At 36.9% G+C, this 20,180-nt stretch overlaps 1 protein-coding gene across 1 annotated transcript in view; it reads left to right on the top strand.

Moving 5' to 3' along the window:
• Window positions 1-20,180, top strand: part of cdh24b (cadherin 24, type 2b) — a 197,532-nt gene that overhangs the window by 80,232 nt on the left and 97,120 nt on the right. The window contains exon 4 of the mRNA XM_087810345.1: window positions 12,974-13,268. Coding sequence (XP_087666471.1) covers window positions 12,974-13,268 — 295 coding nt within the window. The remainder of the gene's footprint in view (window positions 1-12,973; window positions 13,269-20,180) is intronic.

Genomic DNA, 20,180 nt, shown 5'->3' with positions numbered 1-20,180 from the left:
ACCTTTCATTCCTAAATTCAAAGTGGTTATCACGTATTATTTTGTAACAAATCATCTTTACAAAACAAATTTGTGTGTGTGAAAATTGGATGAGAAACTTTATCAAGGTCCTTTGTCTGTCATTTTTCGGTAACCCTCTCGTCACCCAGGAGGTGTTTGCCCCCTTGCATTTATGGAGTTTGGTACATTTTTATTTGTATTAGTAATGAATTACTTCGACATAGCTCAGACGGTAGAGTTGCTGAGTTGTGGCTCAGAAGTTACAGGTTCAATCCAAACTACTGGCTGTTGTCTAGTAGAGAAGTAATTACTCATGTAAAGTCTTTTATTCATATGTCTGTCAGAAATGTGTATTCAGAATAATTAAAGTCACCTTAAATCTATGAAATTTAGATATAGACACTTTTAAAATAGATCTTATTAAAACTGTCAGAGCACAGTTAGAGCAGCCCAATGGAAAAAGATTGTTCACCCCTTGATTCGACTGTGTGAACCTTTAGCTTTTCCCAAAGTGGTGCGTTTAAAACATTTAAATAGAAGTCTCATGTGATGTTAGAAGAACAAATACTCTGAATGTGGAATTGTACTGGCCTGTCTCAAAGGTGTCAAAACTGTTCACTTTTTTGGGGTTTAATGATTTCTCAAAGGAAAAATAAGAGAAGAGTGTGAAAGCCTGTCACGATTCAAGTTTTCTCTTTCAAAATTAAAGTGTGCCTTTTAATATTGCAATAATATGAAGAAATGAAAAGAAAAATGGAAAAGGGAGAAGCTAAAATAAATATTAAAGAAGAAAATTAAACATAAAAGCCCTCAATAAAAATAAGATTGAATAAATTAAAGGAAAAAGCCTTTTGAAAAAGATGTTTAATTCTTTGTTACTGACTGATGGACAATGGGAAATTTGGGCCAGAAACATTTCCATCATGAGGCCCAACCAAAAGATGCTGTTAAGATACCTGTGGACCTGCTTCATGCACACACATTGCAGTTCCTGTTTCCTTAATTATTTGAAGTTATTTGGAGAAAAATCCCAAGTACATATGTTTTTTGGGGGAGGGAAGACAACTACAGGCTAATACTTATTGTAATCTAAATGTCAGTGGAAAAACAATTATTTTGAATTCATTTTTATCAGACAAAAGTTCTTAATTATGATAACATAAACAAACGTCATGGCTAGCAGTGAAAAAAAATGTGAAGAAATGTCAGAAATGACTGATTGCTATAGTCTAAATGTAAGCCTCCTCTGTACAGATAATGACATAGTAGGGTTATACACAATGATGATGGAAAAATACGTGCGCAAATGTCTTATGTTCATGTTTAGCCAGCTTTGAGCTCTACTCTACAGGTAAATATGAAATAATACAAGTACAAAACTTTCTAACTTCCCTCAAGAGATGTTCAAAGAATACTATTTTAACAGCTTAACATAAAACAGTCCCATTCTTGCCATTCTGCTGAACGGACTCACTTTCACCAACTTCACCTACAAGGAAAAGTTGGGAGTGGAGGATGCCATCATCTTCCTACTAAATAGATCCCTCTCTCACCTGGACAGAGGCTCCAATGCTGTGAGGATCACATTTCTGGACTTCTCCAGTGCCTTCAACATCATCCAGCCACTGCTCCTTAGGGACAAACTGATAGAGATGGGAGTCAAACCACACCTGGTTGCATGGATAAACAAGTACCTGATGGACAGAATTCAGTATGTGCGACTCGGGGACTGCAGGTCTGACACCATTGCCAGCTGCGTAGGAATGGACAGGAAGAGGAGTACAGGTAGCTGATCAAGGACTTTGTCGAATGGTGTGTCCACAATCCTCCGCTTCTTAACACCACCAAGACCAAGGAGATAGTGGTGGACGTCAGGAGATCCAGGACACCTCCTGAACTGGTGGTCATCAAAAAGGACTTCTTGGAGGTCACTAAGACCTACAAGTACCTGGGAGTCCACCTGGCCAGTCTCAAAAAGAAAGACTCATCTAGCCTGGAAAAGCTGGTTGAGAAGGCAGGCTCAGTTGTTGGCACACCACTGGACAGTTTTACATGAGTGGCAAAGCAACGGACACTGAACAAGCTCCTGGCCATCATGGACAATCCACTCCACCCACTGCATGGCGCAATATAGGACAATATACGACACTTTACTCCATCCTGAACTTTTCCTTGAGTTAGAGTTTACTTTCACATAGTATATTTCTATATATCTTATTTATTTTATTTTTTGCCTTCTGTACTTATCATCTAGTGTTTTTATACCTCAGATTTCGTTTACTTTTTGCCTTTAATTTTATTTTGTTAATATTTTATTTTACACATCTTAATATTGGTATTTCAGTCTTTATCCTGCCTGTTTATTTTATATGTTATCATATTTATTTTTCTGTACATTCCCAAAAAGTTTGCACAACTTTGTATTCTTGCATTTTTTTCTTTATCTGAAAACCGGTGCTGCTAGAATAGTTAATTTCTCTACAGAGATTAATAAAAGTATCTATCTATTTATCTATCTGTTCAGCACTCAATGCACTGAGCACTCAAAGCACACACTAAGCTATCTATGCACACAATCACACTCTGATGGTAGTAGGCTGCAATGTAGCAAGCCATCTTCCATCATGGGTTAAATATCTTGCTCAGGGACATAATAATTTCCGGCGCTGGGATTAAACCTGCCAATACTAAGCCACCGTCTTATCTATGTTGCCAAAAAAAGACAACATTGAAAACCAAAAGGGTTAACAAAGGGAGCATACCTTGTTTTTGCACCCTCAAGATATCAAAACAATCTAACAACAAAATATAAACACGTAGTGCCGTTGAGCAGGACAGGTCAAGCATGAAATCTTTGATAAGCTTCGGTGGTAAGCTTCACACTCTCAAAGCAATTTCAGCTTGAGACAGTCTGTGTTTTTAGGTTTAGTGTTCAATACCAATATGGTGAGTCAACATACAAATGATCAGCTTTACACTTGAAACACAACCAAATTTGTACAATATATATTTACGAATCTCATTATACTCCTTCACTTTGATCTCATGGTATGAATCCAGCGATGCCACATCCTTATTTTGCTGATTCTATGTGAGAACGCTGCTAGCTGTCCTCAGTTTAAGAAAATCCCTAACATTCTATTCATTTAAGAAATAATTTGCTGTAACTGCAACTGTTCTGAGGTGTGTTTCTTATTCATACTTCCATCCTCCATTCCTCAGCTATAAGAGATTTTTTTTCTGGTTTCTGCTATCTCATTCTCAAAGCTCAGAGATGATCTCAGAGCTGTCATCAGTTTCTTACAAATCAAATCAAGGCTTCTATATTGAATTCTGATCACACACATGAGGATCAGATACCTTCTGTTGTAAACTGACTGACCTCACAAGATCAGCTCATAGCAGTACCTAAGTATTCCAAAGTGGGTTATACGCATGCCCAGTTTCACAACCAGATCTAGCTGTTAGAGCTCAGAATGCATGTGTTTTGCATTTGTCTTACAAAGTGAAAAAGAACTAGGGGGATTAAGAGAACTGCGCAAAAAGATTAAAAAACAGACTCGAAAGATTTTCCGTGGAGCGTGTTAACAAAATGTGTAGAGGCGGGCCTAGAACCACTATGACCATGAGGGTTGAAATTTCAAAAGTACTTGGAAGACTGGTTAATCCTTCCAGGTCAAGAAAAAGGAGCGGCTGTTCATGCATAGAGTGTATTAAAACATATCGTGCAGCTGGGGTTTGCTTTAAATCTCAGCAAGAGCTCACTGGTCGATCAACGGCATATGCCACTTCCCTCCATGCAATGTTGTTTTTGGCTTCTCGAAACCATTTCTGTGTCTGTGGTTGTAAAATGGTACAATGCTAATTCAGGGGGATATGTACATTAAGCTTTATGTCACAAATCTCCTGAAAACTGGATTCAGTTAAATTTGTCAAAAAGGCAAGTAAAAGACACATTTCAGTGTTTTAAAGAGGTGGATTGGGACCATTCCTCCTTGCAATTCATTTCTGATGTTACCTGGTTTGTGTCTTTGTGAGGCTTAGAGCTGTTGCCTAACACCTAAGTGGTCGAAGTTCATATCTTAAGGTAAGGTAAGGTAAGGTAAAACTTTATTGATTCCTCAAGAGGTCTCCTTCGGGAAATTGTTTTTTTCCAATAGCCACAGAAAATACAGCAATTTTTCATAAAATATTAATCAAAATAAAATTATAACAAGAACATAAAGAGAAAGAACAAGATGACACAATCTAAGTCTAAAGATAAAGACAAAGAACATAGATCAAAGAAAAAAAACAAAGACAAAGGATACAAAGACTAACATAGAACAGAACGTCCAGATACTCTCACTCCACTCCTGCCCCCGAACTTACAATTGTACAATTTAATAGCCCGAGGAATGAATGATTCCTTGAGTCTATTAGTGTTGCACCTGGGAAGGAGCATTTGTGCACTCATGCTGCTTCTCTGCTCACTGATGACAGTGTTCAGAGGATAATAGTCATCATCCATGATGGACAGTAGTTTGTTCAATGATCTCCTCTCAGCAACTGTCACCAGTGAGTCCAGCTTCATTCCAACCTTCAGATGCATCCAAGTCATGCATTCAGTTCTTCCATGACTCATGAGAATTTAGTATTTGTACATGAAAATAGTTGCAAAGGGTAATTATAGCCATAAACTTGTTGGGTAATGACATATACAAAAGTCCCTTTAATGTTTTTCCCAGTGAAGCAAAACTAACAACATTAATTGGAAATGTTTCATTTTGGGAAACCGCACATTTTTCAATTCTTTTAAAAATAAATTGAAAAGCAACTTCAACTAACCATTTTTAGGACATTATTTGAGAAATTCACAAATGTATAAACATATTACCAGTCTCAGGTATGAATATTAATTAGTATCATGCCTTTTTGTAACAGATGGCATTTTTAATAAAGCCAACAAGTCCATCTCTACCAGTCAGGATGCATTCCATAAAAACAGTTCCTCCATCTACTAAGTTTTACTTGTATGTATGATTAATTAACCCGACCCGAAATCTTTGAGACTATTAGCTGTCTGTGAAGGTTCCAAACGCGAGGCTAATGAATCCTCTTGGTTCAGAGTTTAAAAGTCACACCAAACACAGTCCATTTACCACACTTATGTAATAATACAGAGCCTGGAAGAATGACAATCTACAGAGACATTTAAGTGCTAATTTTAAATCAGCTTTCTAAAATTGGGAAATTTGTATTTTGTTTAAATGACTAAAATATGTAGGATTATTTGAATAATGACATTGAAGAAGGTGATTTGCAACCCATGAAAATTAACAGTTTTCATTTTCAACAAGTGGTAAAACACCTTTAACATGTTTGAGAGTTCATGAAATATACCGGAAAACAAAAGGTATCAGCTGCACTAAATAAGGTAAACTGTTGACTGTAAAAGTGATAAAAAAAAAAAAAATAGTTAAGATTCTGATTTATAAGATTCTTGTGCATAATGTGTTAATGAGGAACATTATAAAGCGTAGGTGTAATGAAATTGCAAATCATCATGAAATGTGTTAAATCTGCAAACTCCAACAACCAAAAGGGATTATTGAACTGCCATGACTCCCCAACTTCATTATAAAACCTTCTTTGCACCTGCACATGCTGGAAACCTCTATGGATTTTTTCTCTCTTCTCCTCATTTTTGACAACCTTCAACACTTGTCTCCCTCCCATCACCTGCCATCCATCACTCTGCCAATGACCCAGCAGTCCTTCTGTGACCTGCCATCACTCTCTGGGCCGTTAAACTTGAGTGTCATCTCTTCTGCATAGCCCTCGCCAATAGTTGATTTACCTAACCCATAAAAAGATGATTGCTCCGTTGACTTTAGATGGGGCACCACCAGCAATCTGACGCTTTCTGTCATTAGATACTTTGAGAGAAAGTAAAATTAAATCCCATATAACTCTTTGTAGACATTTCAATTGAAGTGACGGTGAGGCCAGTGTCATGTGAGAAAGTACACAAGAACTTGTATATACATTTGTTATGGTATATGCTAAAATGAGTGTTTCTGCACAAGCAGTCATTGAAAAGTTGTTTCCATTGGTCCTGGCTTCAGACAAAATTCTACTGAATATGGTTTTTAATAAAACGTTTTGAGCTGTAAGCTCTTTAGTTCGGAACGGGGGGTTAAATCAATGACCCATTTATAGGTGCTACATTACTACATTTTCATCTTCTGTCTCATGCTAAGATTTTGGCTGCAAAATAAATGTGCAAAGGACTGTTTTCACATTGCTTTAGTAGAATTGATTCATCTTGCAAAATCTCTGCCCTAAAGATCAGCAAGGTATAGTGATTATCTACTCTAGATCTCTTTCTGATTGAAACGAGTGTAGATGTGAGCAATACATCCTCTTCTCTTGGTGGTCTGAATGGGAATCAATGGCTCCTAAGATTTCATGGAACAATAAGACATGATGGTGGCAGAAATTTTGCCTTTGTCGTCTTTAAATGTAAGTCTCTATGTGCTGCTGTAGCTGTAGGCTGCTGTAAGGATTTATGATTTATTTAAAGTAAGAATCAGGATCACTTACTGTATTTCTTTAAGGCCCATCTTGCCATAATCACTCCAGAGGCACGTTTTCGTGTATCATATTTGACATTACTTTACCGATGTCTGATCATAAGAGTTGCTTGTCTCTGTTGCTAAAGAAACTGATTTTTCAGTTTTAACATTTAATGCTTTAAATAAGGTTAGTGTTATAAATAAATAAAATAATAATAATAATAATAATAATAATAATAATAATAATAATAATAATAATAATAATAGTAATAGTAATAATAACAAAAGTTGCATAGTTTTATGACAAGTAAAATGCAACAATTCCCGAATTTTTTGTGATTTTTCACAACTCCTTAAAACAGATAACGCCTCTTGAATGAGCAGTGAAAGGTCTTCTCAAAACTCAAATGCAGTGCCATCTTGAATCTTTTGAAGAATTACGCAATATATTTTGTAATGCTGACTTATTTACATTTTTGAATACAGTTTTGAATATACCAGGATGTATTGCAGGACTAGGACATTCCCATCATCAGATTTTTTTTTTTTTTATTATCTCTGGATAATGTTCCATCCACGCACACGCATCGACGGACAGTAAGCAGCAATTTTTTTGGTTCATTTAATTGTTGTAAAGGTTGTCTGTTCTGTGTTTGAGCTTGGTATACCAGTCGATCTACATCCCTCCTCTCACCCATTATCCCGAGAGGTAGGTAGTGACCAAAAAAACAAGACCGCGGGTCCAAAGAGCCTAAATAAGTTTTTACTGCATCTGCAGCTGTGCTTCTTTTAGAGATCGGGTGAGAAACACGGCTCGGGCATCTGATAGCGACGCCTCATTGTCATCCGACTAATGAGGTGTTCAGGAAATGTCCCACCAGCAGAAGGCAATGGGGGAAAAAAGGACATGCTGAAGAGAAGATGTTTTTCAGCTGGCCTGGGAGCCCCTCTGGGTCCCCTGAGAAGAGCTGGACAACTTTGCTGGGAAGAGAAAAGTCTTTGTAAAATCTGGTAAAGCTGCTGCCCATGCGAGCCAATGAGGAATCATTTAGAGAGACGAATATAAAGAAAAGTAATGCAATGCTTGAACTTTATTATTTAAAGTCATGCTAAAACAAGAAACTGTCCCTTATCGAACCATCTAAAAAAATCTTTCATAGGATTCTCATTTATAATTCTGTTAAATTAAATTTGTTTATGAAATATGTTCTCAATGAAACATGGACATTTTATAATTAAAAACCTATATTCAAATACTACCTCACTTGTCACTTGGTTGGAATTTGATTGTACAGCAGTGCACAAGGTTCATGGAGGAGGTCGTGACATTACACTTTAATTGCTATCTGAAATCACCACCAATGTAAACTGAAGCGAGGAGACACACCCACACACACTCATCGATCACACTCTGGTTGCTTTTCCCCTGGATGCAGTGTTGTTTTGTGTCAGGCAAAGGTTAATTTATGGCTGAATGTGTTTCAGACTTTAATGTTAAAACAGTCTCTGCTTATTCCATGTAACAAGGCTAATATTGCATCATAAACACACACTTTCAAGCACATGCACACATCCTCCAGCCAAACTAATCAGAACTGTAGGGGAGAGAACCACAGGTTACAAGCTCAGTTCAAACAGGCTCACTTCACCCTGTGGGACTCAGGACTAAATGAATTTGGCTCGGTAAAATAAGGTCTATTCTTCAAAAAACCCTGTCAATTGGTCAGCCAGCTACTAATCTGTGGATTGACCCACACCTGAACCATGGCGAGGGACTTTTAAGTGTTTCTCCCACCCACAGATAGCAATGTTGAGACAGATTAACCATCGAAAACAGCGCATTTCCTCTAGAGCAAGATTGGTGGGAAAAATCATCCACATTCATTAGGCTAATGTACAGGCGGGAAAACACATTTTCCGTTTTTTTTATGATTTATTGTGCAGCTGAAATGTGAAATTGTGTATATGGAGCATTTGTTATTTTAGTGATTTAGATGCTGGTGGAGGGTTTTTGGAACTCCCATCATGATTAATGTTTATTGCTACAATGTGAAATTGAGTATATGTGTATAAGCATATTACCTTGTGATAATATAAGTAATTGAAGTGATTTAGGAGTATGGGGAGAATGTGTGTGTGGCGTCTGGGAATATTAAAAAAAGCCTGCCTCTTTGTCTGAAATCATTCCCTTAGCAGAGGAGACACATCAATAAATGTAGCCTTTGTGGCCACTAGCATTTATTGCACGTCTCGTGTTGTCTGTGATGGTATATCTGAGGTTCCGAAAATGCAGGAGATATTAGTTGACATATTATTCTGAATAAAAGATATAAGATCTAAGATTTTATTGGAAATTTTGGCTTGTGGCCATGAAGCTGAATAAAAAGCACTTTTCTCCTTCAGTGATACTCGTTTTCTTTCTCCTGTGGTCAACCGAGAAGGGTAGGAGGTTCACTCTTAAATAGATCTGGTTTCCTCAGGCGTGCTCCTCCTGTGCCAAAATGATTCAGAGCTTTGCTTTCCATCAGTGCTGCCACGTCTCGCCACGGTAATGATGGCGGCGGCTTCATTACGATGCTCGTTAGGGCCCCTCGTTAAATTAAGGGACTTTTACCGTTGATTGCTAATAGTTCTGCTTTAGGAAAACAGACAAACTACAATTGAATATGTCAATATAACCACTGTTGACCTTGGAGATTACCAAACTTTCCACTTCATATCATTAGGATCTACCTGGTGAGGTTTTCAAATCCTGTATGATGTATGAAAGTGATCGTTTCACACTGCCGCCATCCAACACTTTCCACTTGTACAACTGAAAGTCTCTCCTCTTCCAACTCCGTCAGAAATCCCTACCCACATTATCACCCGAACCCCCTCAATTCATCACTCCTGTTCTTCAACAGCTCCACTGGCCCTCTGTTCAGTTCAAATCCAATTTAAAGTCCCCCTCACATGAACTCACGCTCCTTCCTGGACTCTAACCCCGGACTCACAACAAGGTGCTGTGACGTTAAGTGTCTAAAGGTGCCTTTAAATAAAATCTATAATTATTATTATTGTAAAGGGAAATATTAAATGGTTGGGAATTGACAACTTAAAGACTTTATCTATTATTTTATTTATCTTTATTATTTGAAGTACGTAAGGATACCTTTTCTGTGTATGTCATTATCATGCCTTCTGATCTAACCATGGAAGATTCTAATCATGGGCATAATTAGAGATGCTGCTTTGGACTCAGAAGAATAATATATTTTACCAATCAACCAGACTAGACATTTCAACCTCTAGACTAGACTAATTTATTATGCTTCACTTCAGATTGGAGGTATCATTCAACCTGTTATAAAATTACTTGATGAAACTGACAGCAATAAAAGAAACTTTGCCATGCAGGTTTCCAACTTTTAGAAAGTATTATAGATTAGATGAGATGTATTCGTCCTGTGGGGAGATTTGTCTTTACTGACAGTAAAAAACAAATTACACATGAAGATGGAGACTACATGCATCACAACAAAAGTGACAACGACATCTTACTCAAAAAACTTAAAATGTGAACACAAGGGTTGCAAAGGTTTGTTTATTTGAGCAATGGGATTTAACAGGTGAAACTAATGTATGACTCAAGATATTACAAGCCTTTATTGATATCATTTTGATGATTATGGATTAGAATTTATGAAAACCTAAAATTTAAAATATAAAAAAATAAAATGTCACATAAAACTAACAGGGGATTTTAAACAGAGAAATATTGGCCCTCTGAAGACTTCAGATTACACAGGTTTTGGATGCAGTTGGAGAGTGAGGGACTACATTTAGTTATATTAAAAGCACATGTAATATTAACAATTTATTGGATAGTATATATACTTAAACCTGTAAAAATACGTCAGAAAACATCAACAACACATTGATTTCACACCAGGGGATCAATTCTTGCTTTTCACACCAAATGTATTTTATGTTGTCTAATTTTCCCATGTATTTCTGATACTCTACTTTAAAAAGAAAGATGCAGAAATGTCCCACTGTTACTGTTATATTGCTTCTGGCAGGTTTGCTCTATCAGCAGCAGCTTGCTCTGTAAGGCTACTTTCTTCAGAGTAAATATTTATGATGTAGTAACACATATTTGAGCTGGGAACTAGAATCTGAACACAGGGGAACACTGAGCTCCACATGGGCAGTGTATAACATGTAGTTAGCCTGAGAATGTCTTACAGAAAAAAAACTTTTATGTAGGCTGTAAACGCACAATGTTGTGAAATGACGAATTGAAACCCGACCTCTAAGAACTATTACGTTGTTCAGGATGTTTCAATGACAGAACATTATAAGTAAAGCAAGTGCAATTTCATTTATGGTTGACTACTCAATAAACACAATACAACCAAAAAGAGAAACAAAAGTTACTATGCATAAACCAACAATACAATAAGCAATGTATCATAAGACAAAGGCTTTCATTAAAACAAAAATTAAAGGGAGGGGATAGTGGAAATACATCATAGAAACATTGACATCTAATATTCAGCTTAAACTATTTAAACATAAATACACCCAAGTCAATCTGAGTATAGACACTGATTGAACCTATTAAAAAGTCTTGAATCTTTTCAAGACTGATGTGTTTATTTTTTCAGAATTAATGGATGTAAAATGTATTTTACAACACTTCTCTACTTACTTAACTACTACTTATGGAGTCATTGATCATTTCTCTAAGAACAAGAGGTCTCAAATCATCAACCTAACAAAATTAGGTTGTGTTATTTTTCAAAGCACATGAGCCATTCCAACAATTTCAAGTGTTTTTTCATCATGTGAAACAATATTCCATCTGCTCTTTGAATATTTAGGGATTGGGTGGATGTTAGTGTCCCAATGATCCTAATGTTGCCAACAGCTTCCACTTAATACACCAGACAAAGAGCAAATCATTATCATTAAGACGAGAAGGATTTATAGTGGGATACATTGCACTTGGTATACTAGGGTTCAACCTTGGAATTCAATTTGGGAGAGTGGCCGAAACATCGGAACAGTCTATGGGTTAACATATTAAATACAGTAAAAGTTTCAGAAGTTTTCTTTTTAATACGATGCCAGCAGGCCAGAACTTTCTCATACGAGAAGTTTGATGGAAAAACGCTCGGCTAGTACATTTTAGATTGCTTGGAAATTTAACTCACTTGTGGATTGGGGCACAGAGGTGCACGAAATCCCTTCAATGCCACTGTATTCCCCCCAGTGCTGTGTGCAGGACGGAGTGTTATTACACTTTTCGATTTGCATATTCATTAAAATACCCTAATCCTTTTGAATGTGAAGTCTTTGACTCTTTGCCATTTGAATTTGGCTTACCTACATATTTTCCTTCTGATCGCCTTTTTTCAGCAAGCCTGTTGGTGCATTTATCATTCACCCCCTACTGTTCCTGTGGATAAGTGGGTGTGTTCCTTTACCCATCTTGAAAAATGCTCTTCCTCAAAGCGGTCTTCACATTCTTATTTATTTCTTTGCGAATTGGCTAAGCTGTTGCCATGCAACAATGCTTTCCTATGACTAATAACCCTTGACGTCCCATCGGTTTTCTACTCTTCAAAAAAAATGCACACGCTGCAGTGTCACAGTTTTCAGTGGGTAGGGCTAATTTGGCATTCTACTTTTCAGTGTCACAGTTTAATGAATGGTGGTTCATAGAAAATATGATATAATCCTTATGTGATGTGTCTCACTCTGGTCATGGACACAAGAGAGAGACTTTGGCAGTTATTACTTCTCGCCGCATAAAGAAACGCAGACCGTTCTGCTCCTCTGCCATCCTGCTAGGAACTGATCCAATAAAGCCGAACAACGGCTGTGATTGATACAGCACATCCCGCCACCAAGCAACAACCGCACATCACACACACACACACCTATTAGTTAAGGAATAATTGATTGGCCTAACGCTCATTACTCCTTTGATTTGGTGCTTTCATTAAATAGCTAGCGTGCAGCGTGTGGTTCATACTGGTCTGCCTCTGCCATCTGCAAATGTCTGAGGGTGAATAGAAGCCTCAAGAGGTTGTAAGAGAGCATGTGTTGTGGATATTGAGATTAAGACAATTCTGGCTCAAAGCAGAGATGCTCCTGGAATAGACAGATGAGCCTTGCTACAAAGGCAAAACATGTGCAAGACGGAGGTTTTTGTACATTTTTCTTTGCAATGGCCCAGCTTAAATTTTTCATATCCCGGAGGCATCAAGGGATAATCTGCTTTTTTTGTGTTCACAGGCCGTCTCTCTGAACCCAAACTTAATTTTTTGCAGTTTTTTTCCCCTTGTCTTTCCTCCACCCTTTCTTGCTCTCGTATTTCCTCCTGTGTCCGGCTTATAACCTGTGGCCATTTTTTGTCCCTACAGCTTCACACGGACATGGACAGGAATGATGGTCGAACTAAATATGTCCTGCGAGGCGAGGGGGCCGGCTCAGTCTTTGTGATAGATGAGAAGACTGGCAACATCCACGTCACTAAGCCACTGGACCGAGAAGAGAAGGATGAGTATCGCCTCATTGCCACAGCAACGGACAGACAGACGGACCGGGCCCTTGAGCCCTCATCTCAGTTCATAATTCGGGTGCAGGACATCAATGACAACCCACCAATTTTTGATGAAGGTTCCTACAGCGCCACCGTGCCAGAGATGGCAAACATAGGTATGTTGCCGTTCCAATGTCTAGCATTTCACCTAAATGTTCTAGGATTTTCTGTCTTGTCTACCTTCAGTACCTTATGGCATATTCAACACTCGCCTGTTTTCCTAATGGATTTGTGAAGATGAGTAGGATAAGCATTTACACGTCCCTGTTTTTCCTCATTCGGTTTATTTATTATAATATTGATATAGGTGCAAAACTTGCTCCATTGAAAGCAAAACATAGTCTTGGTTTTAGCTTAATGATGATTTTGAAGTGGAAATGTCAACAATGGTAACAATAGCATAGAGATAAAAGGTAGGAAAAAACAAAAAAAGTAACATTTTCTATTTTATTTAATGAATCACTAGAGAGAATCAACTCTTTATTTCTACCTAAATAGGAAGAGTAGCTCTTGTGTTTGTATTTTTAATTGAACTTGTGCAGAAAAGGGTTGGTTGTTACTGGTAAAAATAAAACAAAAGCAAATAAAAATATGCAACAGAAAAAACAAAAGTATACATATTAAATCATTCAATGCTTTCCTCAGGCAAGAAAATGTTTCAAATTTACTATAGTTTAATAATGAAATCTTAGTTCATACTTTGTCCTTGAATTCAGTCGAACAACATAAATCTTGATTTCAATGATGTGCGCTTCAGAGGAAGCAGCGCATGTCCCTTGCTTTATGCAATACTGACAAGGTTATCATAAATCATCAAATGTACTGTGCATTAAAGTCCTGGTAGGGATTAAACAAAAGGTGTAGAAGATAACAGTCGCACAAATGTCATATTAATCCATTTTTGCTGCTACTATTAACCCAATTGATCTTTGTTTTGTTGTGTTCTTTTCTAATTTAATACAGTTGCTTTATTTTTACATATTTATAATAATGTCTTATTTAAACTCTCTGAAATGCGTTGTTGTAATTGTATGCAATTCCATCCTTTTCCCCTTCTTAATAAGTCAGACTACAATATTTAAAATATGAAAGAAAAGTGGTATACCAATTAAACTAGACTGAGATAAGATGAATATATACAGTGGTATGAAAAAGTTTGGGCACCCCTGTACATTTTCATGATTTTACATAAATTGTAGATTATTAAAGAAACACCTAATAACAAGTCCAACTAATGTTAAAGAATTTACTTTAAATACACAGATATAAGTTATTGAGATAATGTAAGGGTCGCATTTACACAATACAATATGAATAAATAAAATGGAAGTATTTTGTTTATTTGTTCCTTTTACATGCAAAATTAAATGTTTAACTTCATGAGATTGTATTAATAATTCCAAGTGCCAAATTATTAATATATTGAGGTTTCACTCACAGCTCTGTTATCTGAACGATTGATTGTCCAAATCTTTGGCTGCACATGAGGTCGATGCAGTATTAGGAGCAGCTTGAAAGTTTGTGGTGAGAGCGAGGGTGGCTCTGTCTCGGTGGGGCTGCTGGACTTGCAGAAACATGCAGCAGTGATTCTACTGGCACAAGATCAGCCTTCTGGCAGGAATAAGACCAGCTGGAGGGAGCTGGCATTTCCAACTGCTGCCATAAACATCACATTGTCTAAAAGTAAATGCCAGTGGAAGAATGTCACCCCGAGAGTGAGACTGAAATATTGGGTTTAATTATCCCAAAACTATGATCTTGGTACTTGTTTATGATCAACATCAGCGCAGCTCAAAGTGTGACCATTGAAGTTTTATAGTTGTGTTCCTTCCTTGTCTCCAACAGAACATTAAACTCCGTCCATAAGCCTGCAGCTTTAGTTCCTAAAACATTACAATAGATGCTTAACTTTACTCTGCTCTGATCCAACTGCACATATTCCAGCAGTCGATTTTTACAGACCTCGTAAAAAAAAGTTAAGTTAATAAGTTTAACCCTCAGCTCAGTGAGAAACACTGCTTTAGTATTGTCTTCTGTGGTGCATCAGTACCGGACGATTAGCTATTAATATGTAGAATTTACAGTGGATTAAATAGGCAGTCTTGGAACGACAAGATATAACATGTCAGTGAAGCCTTGCATTTGTTTCGTGTCTGTCAGTGAAATGTGAATTTCTTTCCTCCTTGCGATGAAACTTCACCATGGTGCATGCCAGTTTTAGCACAAAGAATAATGCTTGCTTTTAATCCATCTTTTGTCATATATAAGTTTATAATCTTTTACTATGAATCCCGAACAAGCACCTCAGTAGCAATTACTTAACTAGCTGAAACACAACTAAATCTTGGACTGGAGGCTATCAACAAGACAGGTATCTCTTCACCTTCTTTCTTTTCCTCTCATCTCTACGCTGTGTTCAGGCAGGGACCATTAAAAAAGTTAATTCTAGTCGCGGGAATAGAAACTCCCATTGTTAATGTCCATGTATTGTGTTAGAGGTCTCGCAATAAAGGCTGAGCTGCAACGGTTGTCTTGTTATCATCTATGGAACAAGTGTCTTCTACGACTTTAAATGTTATATTTTGCTGTGAATCATATTTTGTCATCAAAGATTTTAACAACGTTAAGAAAACAAACTCGTATAAGGAAATTACCAGTTCAATAAAATCTCAATTTTTTGTTTCATTTTCAATTTTAAGAGGGTCTGGCAGCTTTTGTACTACTATTTCAACACACAACTATTACTGCCTGCAGTCATTCCACTCACTGTACTTGTATTTAGCACCAGCCTTCAAGCGAGTCTTCCAATTGATCTTCAAATTGGTAATGTAAGATGACTTTTTTAAAAGAATAACAAATCAGGTTGGTATGCAAATGTGGAGCAATTGATATGAAACTTAATTATTTGATAGTATGAACATGTTGAAAATGGCCACACTACTACCTGTGCTTCAACAGATTTTGATTCGTTCCATTAAATGATTCACATGGAAAGCCACTCGAATATTTAGTTTATTTCCTAAATATGTCCAGGCATAAGCTTGGAAAAAAACTTTTAGATGTTAATCATCATCATTAATATATATTATCTAGATACCAGATAGTATTTGGCACGTGAGTGACGGAGTGGTGAGGTGAGTGGTGTTTAAAAGAAAAATGATGGCTATTAGGTTAATTAATCATTAGCAATAGCATGCACACGTTCCATCTTCCCAGGATTTTCTAAAGTAAGTGGTGAAGCTATGATGAACGTATGGTGCTCGTCAAGGCAGTAGTAAAAATCTTATTTATTATGACTTTTGGTATTTATATACACATTTTTTAATTTATGTTTTTATAGATTTATACATGTATTTATCATGTCATTTATCGTCCTTTATAGTCTGCTGGTCCTTTGACAAAATGTCCATTTGAAAAAAAAAAAAATGCCGGTTCCAAGCATCTCCATCATTTTGATAGTTTTCAGGACCCCAAGTTCTGCCCCTATTTTTTATTTTCATTTGGCGATATTCACCTTTATCAAGGTGCAGCGGGCCCAGCACGATACGCCAAGTGTTTTTCACTGCTCTCTTCCTGCCCATTTGGGCCCCTTTTTTCACGGCATCCGTGACAACACCAGTGTTTTTTTTCATTCTTCTAGATTCAAGCTGTACTCTAACTCGCTCCATCAACATTTCATGCGTTGGCCGCATTTGTCCAGACCCACCAGTGCTAACTTTTTGTCTGCAGAATGCACAGACTGCAAGCCGGTCTCCATCATCTCAAAATATTGAGCCAAAATCGATGACGTTGCCGTCCAACTACCATCAATATAAACCCGCTTTTATTACAATAAAGATCATCCAACTGATGACCTCTGTAATATATCCAGAGGTTAAGGGTGTGTTAATTGAGTAAATGTTAATTTAAACTCATAGAAGAAGTAAAATTACATTTCAACAATAAAAATAAAAGCAATAGTACAACCTGGTGAGGGAATAGGAATATTTGCCAAAGCACACTATTCTTGCAATGTCACTCTGAAGTTTTATGAATTTGAACTGAAAAGCACACAAAAAACTAAATTATTTCAAGATGATGTAAGATCGACAATCTATTCAATCATGTTTAGAAAGATGTGTATGTTTATATCTTGTATAGCTGCAAATAACTCTGACTCAGGCAGACAATGAAAAGTACATTTCTGAAGACAATCACATATCTATTAAATAAAATACAATACAGATCATTTTCTTTGAAACAAATAAATAGTTAGTTAGTTAGTTAGTTAAAGCTAAAAATAAAACAGGCAATCTTAAAATGATGTCACATAGCAATGAGTGGATCATTTTAGATATTGTAAGCTGTTATGTACTGTACTGTAAGCTCCAACAGGCAACAGACACTGAATTTGTTTAGTGAATGATCATAACAGACAGATGCAGGAACCTTAAATGAACCTGCTTGTGCCTAATGAACAACATCTATGTGATGTGTGTACAACACCACTGCGAATGAAAGCATTATGTTTGCCAAAGTGCTGAGAATAAATGTGATTAGAGCCAGTCAATTAGCCAGAGAGAGGAACAGCTATTTCTTTACCATACATGGTTTGTATCAAAAGAAAACATAATTGTGCAATTGTTGGCGTTTCCTTTCCTTGCTTGAGAATGCATCCGCAGCTGGAGATATTTTAGAGTCACAGGGATGTGATGCGTTTGATTTATAAAGGCCAGTGTTAATCAAAATCTAACTAACCTTCAAAGCATGATTCCATGCTGTTCCACAGGTTGATTTATGAACGTAAACAATTATATGGAAAATTAAGACGGGAGGATGAATTATTGAAAATTAATGAGTAACAATTTTACTTCCTCCTCATGAGCCTTGTATTTATTTCTGTATTCATAAGATGTTTAAGTCATTTATAATATTCAAACTAGAGACTGACTGGGTTCTTTGGTAAACAGTTTTTCATTTCTCAACACTTAGTAAGTAAGTAATTTGTATTTATATAGCGCTTTTCCAGTCTAGGGTCACAAAGCGCTTAAACAATCAAACCAATACTCACTAAAGTATATACTTTAAAGGTCAAGATAAGACTGAGAATAACACAGGAGTTCCAGAAAAATCACAGAAATTAGTGACTAATAAGAGATCAAGTCATATCCATCCCTTCTGTAAGACAATAGATTCACCACAATAAAGGACTTTAAAACAGCAGCTGAACACCAAATGTAGGTCACACACAGACAAACACAACTACACACACACAAGCACTTGAATCTTTGCTTCACCTGGTACTGGATCAGTTACTACAAAGATTGTCACATTCACCATAAAACTTTAATTCATCACTAGACAGCTCATCTCGCCATTAAATTGCATTTTGGTTTCTGCTTTCTTTGATCAGATTTCACGACTGGATCTGCTTGATAAACACAATCCTCACAAGATGACTCTCACATACTACCATTCGTTTAAAACAATTTAAATTAGAACTATGAGTCTCCTTTTTTGTTGAATAAATTAAAAAAAATACAACGGTAATACTGTTTGAGTACAAGATTTAAGTAATTTAAAAAGCATGTACATCTTGTAATAATTGCAAGATTCTGTAATCCTAGTTGGGTTAAATGTTGGTGTTATGCTAAATGTGATTCTCTGAAATAATAAGCAATAACCAATGTCTAAAGTTTGTGGTTTTATTGTATTGTATATATCACTCTATTGTAGCACTAATGATACGGAAGTAGCCTTTCGACCCCCCCATTTTTTTTTTGGCTAGTTGGCATCTGCGGACAAATAAGGTAAAAAAAAAATAGCGTATCTATGTCTAGACAGAGTAGTAGATGGCGGTCATTTCGAGCCTGATAGGAGCTCAGTGTCACCCCTGTAAGATCTGTGAGTTGACTCAAGTTTTCTTTATAAATATAGACCTAATAGTAACTCACAGTGTACTGATGCCTTCGCAGTGATATATAGATCTATGTGTGGGAACCTTTCTGTAAAAATTACAGCCAATCACCACCAGCATCAACTCTTAGCCTTGATAAACTTGGCACCTCAAGGTGTAGCATGTTATTATACCCGGTAATACCACAATATTTCAGTCTGTGCCTCCAAAGAACAGACAAAAGGCACAAACCATTGGCCAGAACTGATTATACACTACACTTAAACAACAGACACTGACCAACAAAAGGGGGTTCAATTAAGGGGAACAGGGATCAGGTGAGATGAAGACACAGGTGACATGAATCAGGGTCAGGAGCACAATTGTCCCAAATCGCGCACTTCTCCAAGTGCACTGGTTTACAGTACACGGTAAGACAGCGCAAAATAAAAATTGAATATGATGAATTTGATACGTATACAGACTAAACCGTTTGAAAATCCGTCCAAAATTCAGTGAATAAATGTATTTTAAGATTGAGTACCTCTTTCCCTGTAGCAAGATGCCGGTGATTTATACACATCTGTCTACAGTCGATTCGGCGTCTATGTATACATGTCTATGACAGAAATTACTGAACAGCTTCTTCTTCTAATACTTTTTAACGCTCATTGCAACCAGCTCTTGGAACCCTATTGCCGACGCTTGACTGCGCATTTTGGCCAATTGAATTGTTGTGTTGTTTTGTTGCAAAATGTGTGTTTCCTCAAACGCTTTGGCCGTTATCTTCCTGTTATCGTAGCTTCCGTTCAGCATTATCTACGTCAGTTAGATAGCGGCCATTGAGGGTGGAAAGTGTCCATTGATCCACACTTAATTTTCTGTGCGCATTGCGCACTACATTTTAGCACACTCCTAATTGGGACCCACTTGTGCACTTACACTAAGTATATTAAGTGCAAAAGTGCGCGAATTGGGACATAGCCTTACTGTTATGTCAACATTGGTCCTAGATGGGGTCAAGACACTCAACCGGTCAAGAGTTTAAAAAACTCTTTGACTGAAACAATGTCCTTCGTTCTGGAAGAGGTTTTTTTAAAGGGTTAAAATTTCAAACTTCTGAATATAATCCAAACCCTTAGTTGACATGGGG

Source organism: Callionymus lyra, chromosome 16, assembly GCF_982586985.1.
Source record: "Callionymus lyra chromosome 16, fCalLyr1.hap1.1, whole genome shotgun sequence".
Taxonomy (NCBI): domain Eukaryota; kingdom Metazoa; phylum Chordata; class Actinopteri; order Syngnathiformes; family Callionymidae; genus Callionymus; species Callionymus lyra.
This window is presented reverse-complemented; position numbering and strand designations above follow the sequence as displayed.